Source organism: Symphalangus syndactylus, chromosome 10, assembly GCF_028878055.3.
Source record: "Symphalangus syndactylus isolate Jambi chromosome 10, NHGRI_mSymSyn1-v2.1_pri, whole genome shotgun sequence".
NCBI classification, from domain to species: domain Eukaryota; kingdom Metazoa; phylum Chordata; class Mammalia; order Primates; family Hylobatidae; genus Symphalangus; species Symphalangus syndactylus.
In genome coordinates, this window is record NC_072432.2 from 134899184 (window position 1) to 134913582 (window position 14399).

The 14399-nt window shown below is 51.2% G+C and overlaps 1 protein-coding gene across 5 annotated transcripts in view; it reads left to right on the forward strand.

The window, feature by feature from the left end:
• Positions 1–14399, forward strand: part of IKBKB (inhibitor of nuclear factor kappa B kinase subunit beta) — a 60778-nt gene that overhangs the window by 15604 nt on the left and 30775 nt on the right. For 4 of the 5 annotated variants that reach the window (XR_008660577.2, XM_055296068.2, XM_055296066.2 and 1 more), the window contains 3 exons: positions 1676–1770; positions 3210–3327; positions 6505–6574. Coding sequence is in view for 4 of the 5 variants with exons in the window: in XM_055296068.2 (XP_055152043.1) it covers positions 1676–1770; positions 3210–3327; positions 6505–6574 (283 nt within the window). In the remaining variant the exon portion in view is untranslated. The remainder of the gene's footprint in view (positions 1–1675; positions 1771–3209; positions 3328–6504; positions 6575–14399) is intronic. The other variant, XM_063610968.1, reaches the window with a different exon arrangement.

The window sequence follows — 14399 nt, forward strand, 5'->3', positions numbered from 1 at the left end:
ACAGGAGGTGCAGGATGTTGGTGCAGGTCAGCTTGTTTAGCGGTGGCAGGATCGGCTCTCAGGCTGGGGCTCCGGGAGCTGCTGCCTGGGGTAGCTGCTGCCCTGCAGTTGTCTTGGAGACCCCCCCCCATGGCCAAAAGAGGTGACAGTGGTGCAGTGGTGACTCCCTTGTGGCAGCTGGAGTGCCCGAGGCCAGAGCCGCTCTCCCTGCTGCCCGTGCCACAGCCTCAGGGCCTGCCTGTCTCCAGTGTCCTCACTCATGCACCAGGGAGAATAGGGGAGGCCGCCAGGAGCCAGTGGCTCGGCTCATGATTCACCAGCTGGAGGAGCCACCACTGCGGATGGTGCTGGTTACCTCGGTACAGGTTAAAGCCCATGAAGCTGGACAAGTCTATAATTTAACAAAGAGAAGAGAAAACCGCCCGTTACTCTGCAGAAAGTAACTGTTTGGCATGTGCACTGAAGGAATTACCTGTTACAGGAGTATAGCAGAGGGTGAGACCCTCTTGAGCTCGGCAGACCGTGGTGCCTATGCACCTGTGCTGGCAAGTGTAGAGGAGCAGGGCCAAGCGCCAGGGTGGGTGGGGCCGTCTGGCTGCAGTGTCGTGGGAAGAGTGGCTGGAAATGCAGATGGGAGCCAATCTCTGTAGGATGTTAAACAGGAGTACTCGGATGACCTGGGTTCCCTGCTCTGCAGGGTTACTAATACCTGCTAGAGGCTTGTTTTCAAGCCCTGAAAGATGGGTGTCAGTATTCCCATTTTACAGAAGAAACTGAGTCAGACCAAGTGGTTTACCCAAGGCCACATAGCTAGTAAATGGCACAGTTGGAATTTGAACCAGCCAGTGTTTTGTCTGCTATATTATGCTTGCGTTCTCTCTGAAAGGAGAGAACTCTCACATGAAACAATGAAGACGCTCAATGTGGTGTTCACTATTAGGTTGAACCACATGCAGGTGCCATTTTTGTAGGTCAGTGTGGTCAATTATCAGCAGTGTCCCATGGGTCAGCCTAATACAGCAGCAGCCGGGGTTCGGACAGAGAAACCTCTCTGGGCAGGAATGGTCAGCAGAGGTTTCATGGCGGAGCTGGGAATGGAGCAGGGCCTTGAAGGCTCTGTAGGCTCTGGATGGATAGAAATGAGGTGGGAGAGGCTGGGTGCGGTGGCTCACGTCTGTAATCCCAGCACATTGAGAGGGCGAGGCGGGCAGATCACTTGAGGTCAGGAATTCAAGAACAGCCTCACCAACATGGTGAAACCCTGTCTCTACTAAAAATACAAAAATTTGCCAGGCGTGATTGCGCATGCCTGTAATCCCAGCTACTCAGGAGGCTGAGGCACAAGAATCACTTGAACACAGGATGCGGAGGTTGCAGTGAGCTATTGTGCCTGTGCACTTCAGCCTGGGTGACAGAGCAAGACTCCATCTCAAACAAAAAAAAAAAAAAGAGAAAGGAATGAGGCTGGAGAGGTTGGGTGAGAGGTGGGGTGGTAAGGAGACAGCCCAAAGGGTAGGTGCTACGTGGCTGTCGATCGGGGTACACATGTGACCTCAGAGCACCAGGAGGTGATTGCAGGTGACGCCTGGGGCCTGGAGACCCCTCCCGTGCAGCAGACAGCGTGGGATTTGGCCTGCAGCTCGCTCTGCTGGTCCCCACTGTGCTGTTTCTGTAGGAAACAGGTGAGCAGATTGCCATCAAGCAGTGCCGGCAGGAGCTCAGTCCCCGGAACCGAGAGCGGTGGTGCCTGGAGATCCAGATCATGAGAAGGTGAGGGCCTCGCGCACAGGGACCCAAGGGAAAGCTGGAGCAGCAGCCCCCGGTGTGTCTAGAAAGGAGAGTCTTGCTGGGCGCAGTGGCTCACCCCTATAATCCCAGCACTTTGGGAGGCCAAGGCAGGCCGATCACGAGGGCAGGAGATTGAGACCATCCTGGCTAACATGGTGAAACCCCATCTCTACTAAAAATACAAAAAATTAGCTGGGCATGGTGGTGGGCGCCTGTAGTCCCAGCTACAGAGAACACCAGGGAAGGGGGAAGGCGTGCTGCACACTGTGCTGGGATTACTCCAATGACAAGGAAACCCCGTCTCTACTAAAAATACAAAAAATTAGCCGGGCATGGTGGTGGGCACCTGTAGTCTCAGCCACTTGGGAGGCTGAGGCAGGAGAATGGCATGAACCCAGGAGGCGGAGCTTGCAGTGAGCCGAGATCAAGCCACTGCACTCCAGCCTGGGCAACAGAGCAAGACCCTGTCTAAAAAAAAGAGAGGAGAGTCTTAAATATCTGCCCCTCCATCAGGGCGCCAGCCTGGCAGTCTCCACGGTGACTCTGCTGCTTCTGAAGACGCCAGAGGAAGAGCAGCTAAAGTCCACACTGGGCCTTGTTAAGGGCTTTTCATCAATTTCATTGTATTAAATAAGTTAACACAGTTATCACAGTGACTTTTCTTTTGTCAGCAAAAAAAGCCTTCTTTCCTCCTATATTTCCAGTTCCAAGGTGGTATGTGACCGTTCTCTGCTGTCATGCTGTGGCTGACATTTATTCCTCTAGTGTGGAGACGGGGCTGTCCATCTGCCCGGTGGCTGCTGACCCCCTAGCTAGCGAGGCGTGAGGTGGGCTCCGAAAGAGCCAGTAAGGAGGACACCAAGCAGGGGCTCCTCTGCCAGCCTCTTAAAAAGAGGAGGTGCCATTTGGTTACGTCATGGTTCCATTTGGTTACATGAGTTCCTTCTCAGACCCTTCTCTGTGTGTCCCCCTTGGGGTGATGTGTGTGCGTGAACCAACCTGCCGAAAAATAAACAGAGAAAAGAAAAAAAATATGAAAACAAAAAGAGCAGGCACCACCTTGTTTGCCTGCTTGCGTGTGTGACACATCCTCCCCATGTGGAGGGCATGAGATTGGAAGGTCCTCGTAGGAGCAGTTTGGCAGCATGATGAGGACTTGGGATATGGCGTGCACAAAAAACTGAAGTTACACGCCGTGCGCCCTCAGGGCCTGAGTTCTGGTGCTGTGAATGGGGCTGGGTGAGCGCCACTGACCCGGGCATTGCAGTTGGCCACCCGTCCTGGGCTCTATCTTCCTCTGTTTCGAAGCCCTGGGTTATCCTGGGCCTTTGTTGCTGAGACCTGGTGGGGGTGGTGGGGGTGGTGGGGATGGGTCTGGGCAGGAGCCTGGCTCTGCTCTCATCGGTTTTCCTCCTTCCTAGGCTGACCCACCCCAATGTGGTGGCTGCCCGAGATGTCCCTGAGGGGATGCAGAACTTGGCACCCAATGACCTGCCCCTGCTGGCCATGGAGTACTGCCAAGGAGGAGATCTCCGGAAGGTGAGGCTCCTGCGGCTGCCCAGGTGCACAGCCTGTCTGGGCAGGTGGGACACCAGGAAGGGGGATGGGGAGACCTTTCACTTCTGTCATCATCAGGAAGCCTGGGGAGCCCCAGCAACTCCAGCAGGGCTGCTTTACCTCTCAGATCCTCTGTTCCCTGCCCACCTGGGGCTGGTGTGTGTGTGAGTCAGAGGCGCTTCCGAGAACACCAGGGAAGGGGGAAGGGTGTGCTGCACACTCTGCTGGGATTACTCCAATGACAAGGAAAACTCATCACAGGTCTGGGCGTGGGGAAGGACTGGGTAAGTTCCAAAACAAATGCTTCCTCCCTGGGCATGTTAGGGCCACGTTAGGCCTTTGGTGCCAGCGCCACTGCTCTCCTTATTAGGAGGGATTTTATTCCAGAGATGGGACAGCACCACACACGGGGGCAGCAAGCATAGCAGAGAGGGAGCGGGATTCATGATCAGAGAGCTGGGCCAGGGCTGCAGACCCGCCCCAATCCATCCTACCCACCTGACCCACCTGGACTCATCTGTGGGGCTGTACTCTCCACCTTCTCAGCACACCACCTCCTCTTCCCTAGAATGTTCACCTCTGGTGGGTGGATGGCAGCCCCTCCTGGTCTCAGGGGCAGTTGGGTGCCCTCCTCCCCATTGTTCCCTATGACAGTACCACACAGCCTGCTAGTACATGTTACCTCATTCGATTTCCAAAAGCTCACACATGGGTGCACAGGTATGGTTCCCACATGACAGGTGGATGTCACGGCCCAGAGAGGTTGGGCCTCACACAGCTGTAGCAGCAGAGCCTGGGTCCCAGCCCACACAGACCCAGCCACAGGCCACCTCTCCATCTCTGAGACTGAATAAGGCCATATAACGTTATGAAAACTGGAAGCTCTGAACAAAATAATATATATATATATTTTTGAGACACAGTCTCGCTCTGTTGCCCAGGCTGGAGTGCAGTGGCGTGATCTCGGCTCACTGCAACCTCCGCCTCCTGGGTCCAAGTGATTCTCCTGCCTCAGCCTCCCGAGTAGCTGGGATTACAGGCGCCTGCCCCCAGGCGTGACTAATTTTTGTATTTTTAGTAGAGGCAGGTTCTTGCCACATCAGCCAGGCTGGTCTCGAACTCCTGACCTCAAATGATCGCCCACCTCGGCCTCCCAAAGTGCTGGGATTACAGGTGTGAGCCACTGTGCCCAGCCAAAAACCATTTTTATTTTAATTGAAAAAGAGGTCGGTTGCTCTGCGAGTGTACCTCTTCAGTCTGGAAGGGTCACAGTAGTGGGGGTGGGAGCCCAGACGTTTATTCCCGTTCAGTGGCCATTCCCAGACACACTTCAGGTGCTGTTCTCACTGTTCCTCCAGGCCTTTGTGCCTCTTAAAAAAATTTTTTTTTCCACTTTGGGAAGCTGAGACAGGAGGATAGCTTGAGGCCAGGAGTTTGAGACCAGCCTGGGCAACATACCAAGGCCCTGTCTCCTCAAAAAATAAAAAATGAAAAATTAGCCAGGTGTGGTGGCATGTGCTTGTGGTCCCTACTACTTTGGAGGCTGGGGTGGGAGGATGGCTTGAGCCTGGGAGGTTGAGGCTACGGTGAGCTATGATTGCACCACTGCATGCCAGCCTGGGTGACAGAGCAAGACTCAGTCTCAAGAAAAAAGATAATCCTGTCTCAGAAGAAAGAGACAGATAAATAAAATAAAACTTTCCATGGGGCTTGGCCTGCCGGAGTGGCTCTCCCTGGAGATAGGCATGTCCTGGGAGTGGCACTCACAGCAGGATATGAACACAGCCCTTGGCATGACCCACAATGAGAGATGGGGGAACTCAACAGCACTTCGATTTTCTCCTTATTTTTCTAACCTTTGACAGTCACCCATTACTAACTGCAGCTGTGTAGAGATAAAGCCATGTTGTAGTCAAGTGGAGACTTCTCAGAGGGCAGCCTGGAAGTAGGTGGGATGTGGCCAGATTACAGAGGGCTCTGAAGTGAGGCAGAGGCTTTTAGACTTGGTCTTTTAGGTGGCAAAGAGCCAACGAGCCAGGGAAGAAGAGATGGAAAGTTTAACATGACTGGCCTGGCCTGGGTTGCAGGATAATTGAGGGGGAGGCAGGAAGGGCTCGCATCCTAAGGGACCCCTGTCCTTGCTGTCACCCAGCGGGGTTGGGGGAGGACACTGTTGCCCAGTGTCTTGTTATCTGTTGTTTCCTTTGTTCCCTCTAAAAAGTTCAAATCTATAATACACCCGTGAGCACGGAGAGGCAGGCTTGGCCAGCACATGGGGACATGTAAGAGTCGATGTTAAAAGTCTACATGCTGGGTACGTAAACAGACTCTTGAGTGTTTATGAATATGACGTGAATTCCAACGGTGAGGCTCAGATGGGAAGCTCCTCTCTCCGCGCTCCTCGGAGGCCAGCTCCCAGCAGCACACGGAGCCTCTTGACAGTCGAGGAGGCCAGGAAGGCAGGGGATTAAGGGCTTGGGCTTGAGTTTCAGATTGACCTGGCGCCGCATTCCAGCACTGCCCTCTCACAGCTGTGTGAGCTGACAGGTATCCGACCGTATAACCTCAGTTTCCTCCTCCAACATGGGGATTCCACCCGTCCTTAACTCAGTGGTGGTGGTTAGTATTAAATGAGGTCACGCGGGGAAGGCTTTGCCGAGCTAATCCTTGCAGAGCTCTTCCAGCCCCTGGCACGTAGTAAGTGCTCAGTAACTGTTCTCTACTGTTACCATCACCCACATGGCTAGGAGATGGCAGGGCGGTAGTCGGAGGGTGGTTTCCAGTGACGCCCTCCCAGCCTGGCCTGTCTCTAGGACTCTCATGCACAGAGAATTCCTATTTCCTGTGCTTAGACTTCAGCCTGCCTTGCTCAGAACTGCAGCAGCTGGTGAGAATAGAACTTTACTCACCCCAGAGGCCCCTTGCTGTGAGGATGTGAGAGCCCTGGGGTGGTCAGGACTGCTTCCTCCTCCTCCTCCTCCTCCTCGTCCTCCGGCCAATCCCTGTTAGTCCTGCTGCCCCGGCTTCCTCAAAAGCAGGTCCCCTAAAGACCAGGGCCCAGGGTCAGCACTCTGGTCACATGGGCTGGTAAGAGACACGTGTGGATTTCCAGTGGTTTGTGACCACCGGCTCTGATGCTGCTTCTCACTTTCTTGACAGTACCTGAATCAGTTTGAGAACTGCTGCGGTCTGCGGGAAGGCGCCATCCTCACCTTGCTGAGTGACATTGGTAAATCCCAGCCCCGGAAGTCAGGCTGTGTCCTTCAGGGAGAGTGTGGTGCCCCTGTGAGTCCCTGCAGAGCAGTGCAGGCAGACACTTCAATCCTTTGGTCTCTGTGGAAGGGGAATGGGAGCCCCGGGAGGGGGGACCCTGGTGAAGTAGGGAGGTCAACAAAGAGCCAGACAGACGCTGAACTCAAATAGGTTTCCCTTCCTTCCTGATTAACTCATCAGGTGAATTATGATGTATAGGGAATAACAGATTTCCTTTCCCATTATAAAGCTCCCCTCCCTCCTTTCCTGGAATGGCCGGCGCTGGAATAAGTTGTCATTCGAATGAGTTTTGTCCGTTGGCAGTGAATTTTTCCACTCCCACGTTGGCAGTTCTTTGCCAATGAGAGGCGTAGGAAAAACTGTCCTTGTTTAATCCCTTGAATACTGTTGGTGTCCCCAAATGAGGGCATCTGCGGCACCCTCTGAGAAGGCCAACCTGGCCATTCATGGAGAAGAGTAACCTCAGCCTGCAGAGGCCAGTGGAGCCTCCTAGACCCTGGCGCCCACTCAGGAGGGGTCTGAGGGCTGGGCGCTGAAGGTCAGCACCTGGCCCCAGCCTGGGGAGACAGACGTCACAAGGGAGAGGAACTTGCTCAGGGCTTTTTTTTTTTTTTTTTTTTTTAAATAATCTCCAAGGTTGTTGGTGCAAGTTGATAGTTGGTGTCTAAGGTTTAGAGTTATCGGAATTTATCTTTGACTCTTTGCCTCCAGATTTGGAGAATGATGCCATTTTCATCCCTCTCCTACCTCAACCTTTCAAAGCTGTATACATTTTTTCTTTTTGTTTGCTCAAGCTTTTTTTGGAAAATTGTCAAATGTATAGAAAAGTTAAAAGAGTAGTACAGCAAAACTCACATACGGCTCCCCTTGGTTCACCAGATGTTAACATTCTCCCTCGTTTGTAAAGCTGTCTTCTCTAAGCCAAGGCCTGGAAGGGTTGATGGTCCACCACTTTGTCTTGCTGGTGTGGGTCTGGTCTCTTCCTGACTGCTGCTTTTGCCAGAGGAGAAGCAAGAAGGAAAGGAAGGGGAAAAGTCAGGCAATGACATATTTAAGGTTAAGATCCAAATAGTCTGACACAGAAAATTCCCATCTTGCTCTATGCTGTGTCTTCGTCCCTTTGGGTGAAGTTCACATGGAGGATAAGTTGACATTACACCAGTTTTATTTGACTCGAGTGAGCACCTAGTGCTGGCCCAAGGGACCCCCTGCACATGGCCCGCATGAGTCTCTTCTCTCTACCTAGAGCATAATCCATCAGTTAGAAATTCCACTTGTTTTCTTGACACCCTGACCGAAGGCTCACCCATCCATATTTTGCTTGGAGGCTTACTTGATTGTATTTTTTACCTCAGTGGCCAGATTCTTCATTTGTTGTCTGTTGAATTGGGTTGAAGGCAGGTTAGCAGTCTTGCTATGAAAAGCACTCTTGCTTTTCTTGGGTGATTTTCATTTTGTTTCTCTTTGGTTAAAGCTTTGTCAAGTTATTATTATTTTTTTTGGATGTTTTTGTCTCAGATATTTTTCTTTCACTCCTTAGGCTATTGATGACTTTAGCAAGTAGTTATTACAAAAGTCTTTTTTTTTTTTTTTTTTTTTTGAGATGGTGGCTTACTCTGTTGCCCAGGCTGGAGTGCAGTAGGCGACCTCGGCTCACTACAACCTCTGCCTCCCGGGTCCAAGCGATTCTCCTCCGTGAGCCTCCTGAGTAGCTGGGATTACAGGTGCACGCCACCACACCTGGCTAATTGTTGTATTTTTAGTAGAGACAGGGTTTCACCATGTTGGCCAGGATGGTCTCGAACTCTTGACCTCAAGTGATCCGCCCATCTCAGCTTCCCAAAGTGCTGGGATTACAGGCATGAGCCACAGCGCCTGGCCAAAAGTCTTTAAATTACTGGCACAAGTGCTGGGTGCGGTGGCTCACGCCTGCAATCCCAGCACTTTGGGGGACTGAGGCGGGTGGATCACAAGGTCAGGAGTTCAAGACCAGCCTGGCCAAGATGGTGAAACCCCATCTCTACTAAAAACACAAAAATTAGCTGGGCATGGTGACGGGCGCCTGTAATCCCAGCTACTCGGGAGGCTGAGGCAGAAAACTGCTTGAACCCAGGAGGCGGAGAGGTTGCAGTGAGCCAAGATTGCGCCATTGCACTCCTGCCTGGTGGTAGAGTGAGACTCCGTCTTGGAAAAAAAAAAAAAATTATTGGCACAAGTGCACATAACTCTCAGCTTCCTCATATGGTTGTTTATTCTGCAGGTGCTTTGCTGCTGATATTCACAGAACCTCTCTGGTTACGTATTCTTTTGGTCTGAGTCCACTTTGAATTCAGTTACTATTGACTTGTGTGGTAGCTTTTATATTATTTTATTCAAATTGTGTGTGTGTGTGTATTTAAGTTACACATAAATTAGAATAATGAAAACAGATAGGTTCTTAAGTGCCGATGTGCTACAGGTCTCCTATAGATAGGTAGGTGAATATTAAACTCTGTAGGTTGCTGATTCTCTGTCTGTCTTCTCTGTGACCCTGAGTTGGAAATAATTTGACTTTGAAGTACTAACTAGTAGACTACAGTTAAACTTCTTAAGGGCACAAACTTCAGTCACTGCTTATCTTCAGCATCTAGAATAGCAGTATATAAGCTTCTCTATAAATATTTGTCAAATGAGAGCTGGGTGCGGTGGCTCACGCCTGTAATCCCAGCACTTTGGGAGGTGGAAGCAGGCGGATCACCTGAGGTCAGGAGTTCGAGACCAGCCTGACCAACACGGAGAAACCCCATCTCTACTAAAAATACTAGATTAGGCCAGACGTGGTGGCTCACGCCTATAATCCCAGCACTTTGGGAGGCCGACGTGGGCAAAACACGAGGTCAGGAGTTCGAGGCCAGCCTGGCCAACATGGTGAAATCCCGTCTCTACTAAAAGTACAAAAAAAACAAAAAAACAAAAACTAAATTAGCTAGGTGTGGTGGTGCATACCTGTAATCCCAGCTACTCTGGGGGCTGAGGCAGGAGAATCACTTGAACCCAGGAGGCAGAGGTTGCAGTGAGCCAAGATCGCACCATTGCACTCCAGCTTGGGCAATAAGAGTGAAACTCCATCTCAAAAAAAAAAAAAAAAAAAAAAAATTGTCAAATGAATCAAATAAATCCTAAAGGAAATTAAAATAAGTAAGGACCTAGTTTTTTTTTTTAAATCAAATGTCCACACATCATGAACAGCTCCAGGTCCAATACTAGCTCCTTTGCTTATTAGCAGTGTGACCGTGGGCACGTTACTTATACCCTTTTATTAGCGGTAAAATGGGAGCGTTATTCACCTTGTTAGAATTGTTGTGGAATAAAATGAGGTGATATAAATAAAGCTCCTAGCACAATGCTCTGTTCCTGCAGAATGTGCAGTCAGCAAGTGTTAGTTCCTTGCTCATTTCCTTCCCGCTCTGGATTTCGATTTTTGGCCTCCCCTTTTGGAAACCTTCAGTGCCTTCTTTAGGGCATGACCTGAGGCTGGATCCAGGGAACCACATGGATGGGTGCCTTCTGAGACTCCCGTCCTGGAAGAGGCCAGCCTTCCTCAGACCTGTTCCCGTCTCCGCCACCTTTTGGGTTCAGTGCAGCCCCGGTTTTGTTTTTGAGGCTACTGATGAGCTCATATTTTACTTTTATCCCTGTTTCTGATTTGTATTCTAAATCCATTAAATTTCTTTTTGCAAGGATCTGGTGACTGAGCCAGAGTTCATCTAACAGCTCTTTTGTATTTTGGAACATTTCCTGAGCATATTTTGTTCCAGTTTGTTCCAAGTGCTGGCCCCACATTTCCTTTGTTGGAGTTGCCACTGCTGTTCTCTGCCAGGTTGACTTCAGATAAGTGGCAGAGCCACACCCTTGACCGCTGGGTCCGGATTCATTGCCTCTTCTTCTGGATTAAACTGTTGGCCCCTACTCTCTTCTGTACTGCTAACCTCCCAGAGACACCCGCTCAGAACAGTGTCAAGATAACAGACAAGGATAGGATTTTTCCACTGCATTTCAAATTGCCCAAGAAGATGCTGCAGAGTGCCTGTGAGAAATGAGCAGATGGCTGGGCACGGTGGCTCATGCCTAGAATCTCAGCACTGTGGGAGGCCGAGGCAGGTGGATCACCTGAGGTCAAGAGTTTGAGACCAGCCTGGCCAACATGGTGAAACCCCATCTCTACTAAAAATACAAAAATTATCTGGGCCTGATGGCGTGTGCCTGTAGTCCCAGCTACTCAGGAGACTGAGGCAGGAGAATCGCTTGAACCTGGGAGGCAGAGATTGCAGTGAGCCGAGATCGTGCCATTGCACTCCAGCCTGGCAACAAGAGCGAGACTCTGTCTCAAAAAAAAAGAAAAAAGAACGAGCAGCTGCCTGGCGGGCACAGAGGTGAGCCCCCTGCATCCTGGCGAGGACTTTTCTGCCAGACCATCACTCCATGCTGATAGGAGACCTGGGACCCATGTGGAGCAGCTGGAAATGATATGGACTGCCACATAATGTGACCCTAAAATAGCTCAAGGAAGTTATATATGAGTGGACTCTGTTTAAACAGTCTTGCTCATTATCCTTTGGAAAACATTGGCATGTGTTTTATTTTATCAACAGAGGCGCAAAATTCTGGGCACTCAAGATTGCAGCGCAGGCTGTGGCGCTCTCTCCTGCCTGATGGGGTGTGGCTCTGCTGGACAGGCCTGGGCCTTATCAGATCTTAGGTTGGAATCAGCCTTCGTGGATTCTGCAAGTGGCCATTCTGCTGTGGTGACACCATCCTGTGCTCCAGGCCTTTGGGAACCCACCCCTCTGTTGCTGTCCCTGCTTCCTTCTCTGAGCCCCACCTCTGTTCCTACTGGAGCTGCTCCTAGCAGGCATCCAGGACTTCAGCGTTAAAGAACAGAGGGTTTCAGAGAAAACATTTGGCTTTGGGGAAGGGAGCTCCATTCCAGGAACTGCACATCAGGTGCACTGTCTAGCATTGTGGATCTTCTGACTGGTTCCGTTGAATGCATCCATCTGACTGAAGTGTGGATTATAGCAAAAGATCATTTGCACATAAAGCTTTTTGGAAAGCATAAGTAACCAGGTTAATAAATACAGTAACAATGAGAGAGAAGACAGCCGGCCCTCAGTCATGGTTCCACCACTTTATAGCTCTAGAGCCTTGGGCGAGGCATGGAATGTCGTGGCCGCAGTGTCCCCTTCTTTAGGATGAGGAGTTTGGACCTCCGAGTGCTCTCTAGGGCCCTGTATCCCTCTAACAACTCCATTTCACTGTCCAGAAATCTGGTTTTCAGGATGGTGGCCCCAGGACATCTCTGACATCCCCCAGCTGGTGGCCGAACTGCTTCCCACAGGCTCTGTGTCTCATCTCCACTGCCTGCCCCTGCGTTCGCCTGTCCGTCCTTCCCTCCCTACCCCTGCGCTGGCTGCCCACTGCTCCTCGACGTTCTGTTTGCCTGGCCGTTCTTATGGCCTGTTTCTCACCATATTGTTCCCAGAATCTGGAATTCAACCCTGAACTCATCCTAAAGTCATATCCATGTCCGCCAGGTCTTTCTTCCAAAGTCACTTCCAGTAGAAGCTCTGGTCGTCTTCTTCAGCCAGGTCCCTCCTGCCATCCCCTCTCTTGTGTCATGGTGCCACTTTCTGCCCGCTGCCCAGGACCGAGTGTCCGTGTCGAACTTGGTCTCACAGAGTCAGCCCCTGCTCCTGCTCATAACCTTGCATTATGGAGGCTGCAGACCGCTGCTTCCACTAATTCAATGTCAGAGCAAACCCCTGCAGCGACCTCCTCTCTGGCCTCCTTAACCCTGTGTGCTAACCTACCCTTCTGTCTTGGAAGGGCACTTCCATCACAGTCCGCTCTTAGATAAAGGCCCAGCCCCTTCACCGTACCTTTCTCCCACTCATGGCAGCCAGCCCTGGGCATGACCCACAGGACCCACCCGCCAACCTCTGTGCGTGACCCTTGGAACCCACCCGCCAGCCTCCAGCGTGACCCTCAGAACCACCTGCCAATCTCTGTGTATGACCCACAGAACCCACCTGCCAGCCTCTGTGTGTGACGCGCAGAACCCACCCGCCAGCTTCTGGGCATGATCCTCGGAACCTACCTGCCAGCCTCTGCACGTGACCTGCAGAACCTACCCGCCAGCCTCCGTGCGTGATTCCAAACCCACCTGTCAGTCCCTTGCTGGCCTCGCATGCATTGCCCCTTGTGGAAGCTGTTCTTGCACCTCCCAGAGACCCTGAGCCTGCCCGTCCTTTGGGCACAGCTGCAGACCTGCTCCTCTGTGGGGACTGCCTGGCCTGGGGCCACGGGGATTTTTCTGTGGGTCCTTCTGCTTGTGTCACCTCATTTGCTCCTTTGACGCTTGGTATTGCCATTACTGCTCTGTGATTTCTGTCTGTGCCTTGGCAGTGAGGGCTGACTTCCGGGTTTGGGGCCAGTTGGCCAGACTGTGCAGGAAGTTAGGAAAAGGCTTTGATTCAGTGGCATGTTTCCCATTGTGTGCAGATAGCGGACACTCGATAGAGCCTCGCTGAGTGAATTAGTGAAGTTGTCGCACTTTCGCCTTGGCACCCAGCGTTACTGCCTTGCTGCCCCACTGATTAATGGAAGGCTATTTTAGCCAAGTAACCGTTAGCCAGACTCATTCTCTCTCCCCATGTCCACAGCTGGCCTTCCAGTCTGTTTTTTTTTTGGGAAGCCCGGTGACATTGAAGTGGCTGGCACAGTAGGACCCAGGCAGTGGGTTTTACCAAGGGAACGGACATCCCGTTGCCTTTCTCACTCGGTGACTTGGATTACCAGCCAGCTGACAGCCATCTTTGTACCCGTCTAACGTCTATCTCAGCCTTTTGGACCATTTATCTTTCCACCTGTTCTCTATGGAATGTAGCTCAAAAATGTTCTGAAGGGAACTTACTCATCCCTCTAAACTTGTGATAGAGATTCATGGACCCACCCTTATAAAACTGCTTTCTTCTCGTAAGTCTAGCTGCTCTTATCTGTTCCCCAGTTTGTGGTTTGTCATCTGAAAAAAATACATAGGGCTGTGGGGCTGTGATTCAGAGCTATGATTCATCAGTAAGACCCACAGGATTGTCAGTGTTCTTCAGTTATGTGTTCGTGCCTTCCTCATGAGCCAGGGAAAGGCTGGGGTAACCACCGGAGCACAGCTCCTGAGGAGGGTGAGAGAAGGAGGCTGTTATCTTCCTATGGCAAGTCTGCCATGTGGACCCACTCTGTGGAAATGCACTGTGTCATTTATCTTAGTTTTTGTGTTTTTCCTGCATACACTGCACTGTGTCGTTTATTTTAGTTTTTGCATTTTTCTAGAAGCAGGGTCTTGCTCTGTTGTCCAGGCTAGAGTGCAGTGGCATGATCATGTTTCACTGCAGCCTTGAACTCCTGGGGTCAAGTGATCCTCTCACCTCAGTCTCCCACGTAGCTGGGATGAAGGCGTGCGCCACCATGTCTGGCTAATTTAAACTTTTTTTTTTAGAGACAGGGTCTTGCTATATTGTCCAGGCTGGTCTCAAACTCTTGGCCTCAAGGGATCCTCCTACCTCGGCCTCCGAAAGTGCTGGGATTACAGGCGTGAGCCACCATGCCTGGCCTCACTGTGTAGTTGTGAATAGCTTAATAGTTTGCAGTGTGGTGCTTCTACCGCTCTTCTCTGTAATGGGAACATGAGAAATTACTTGGTACAGTTTTATGCTTTGTGGTGTGGCTTTCAATTTTTATAAACATGT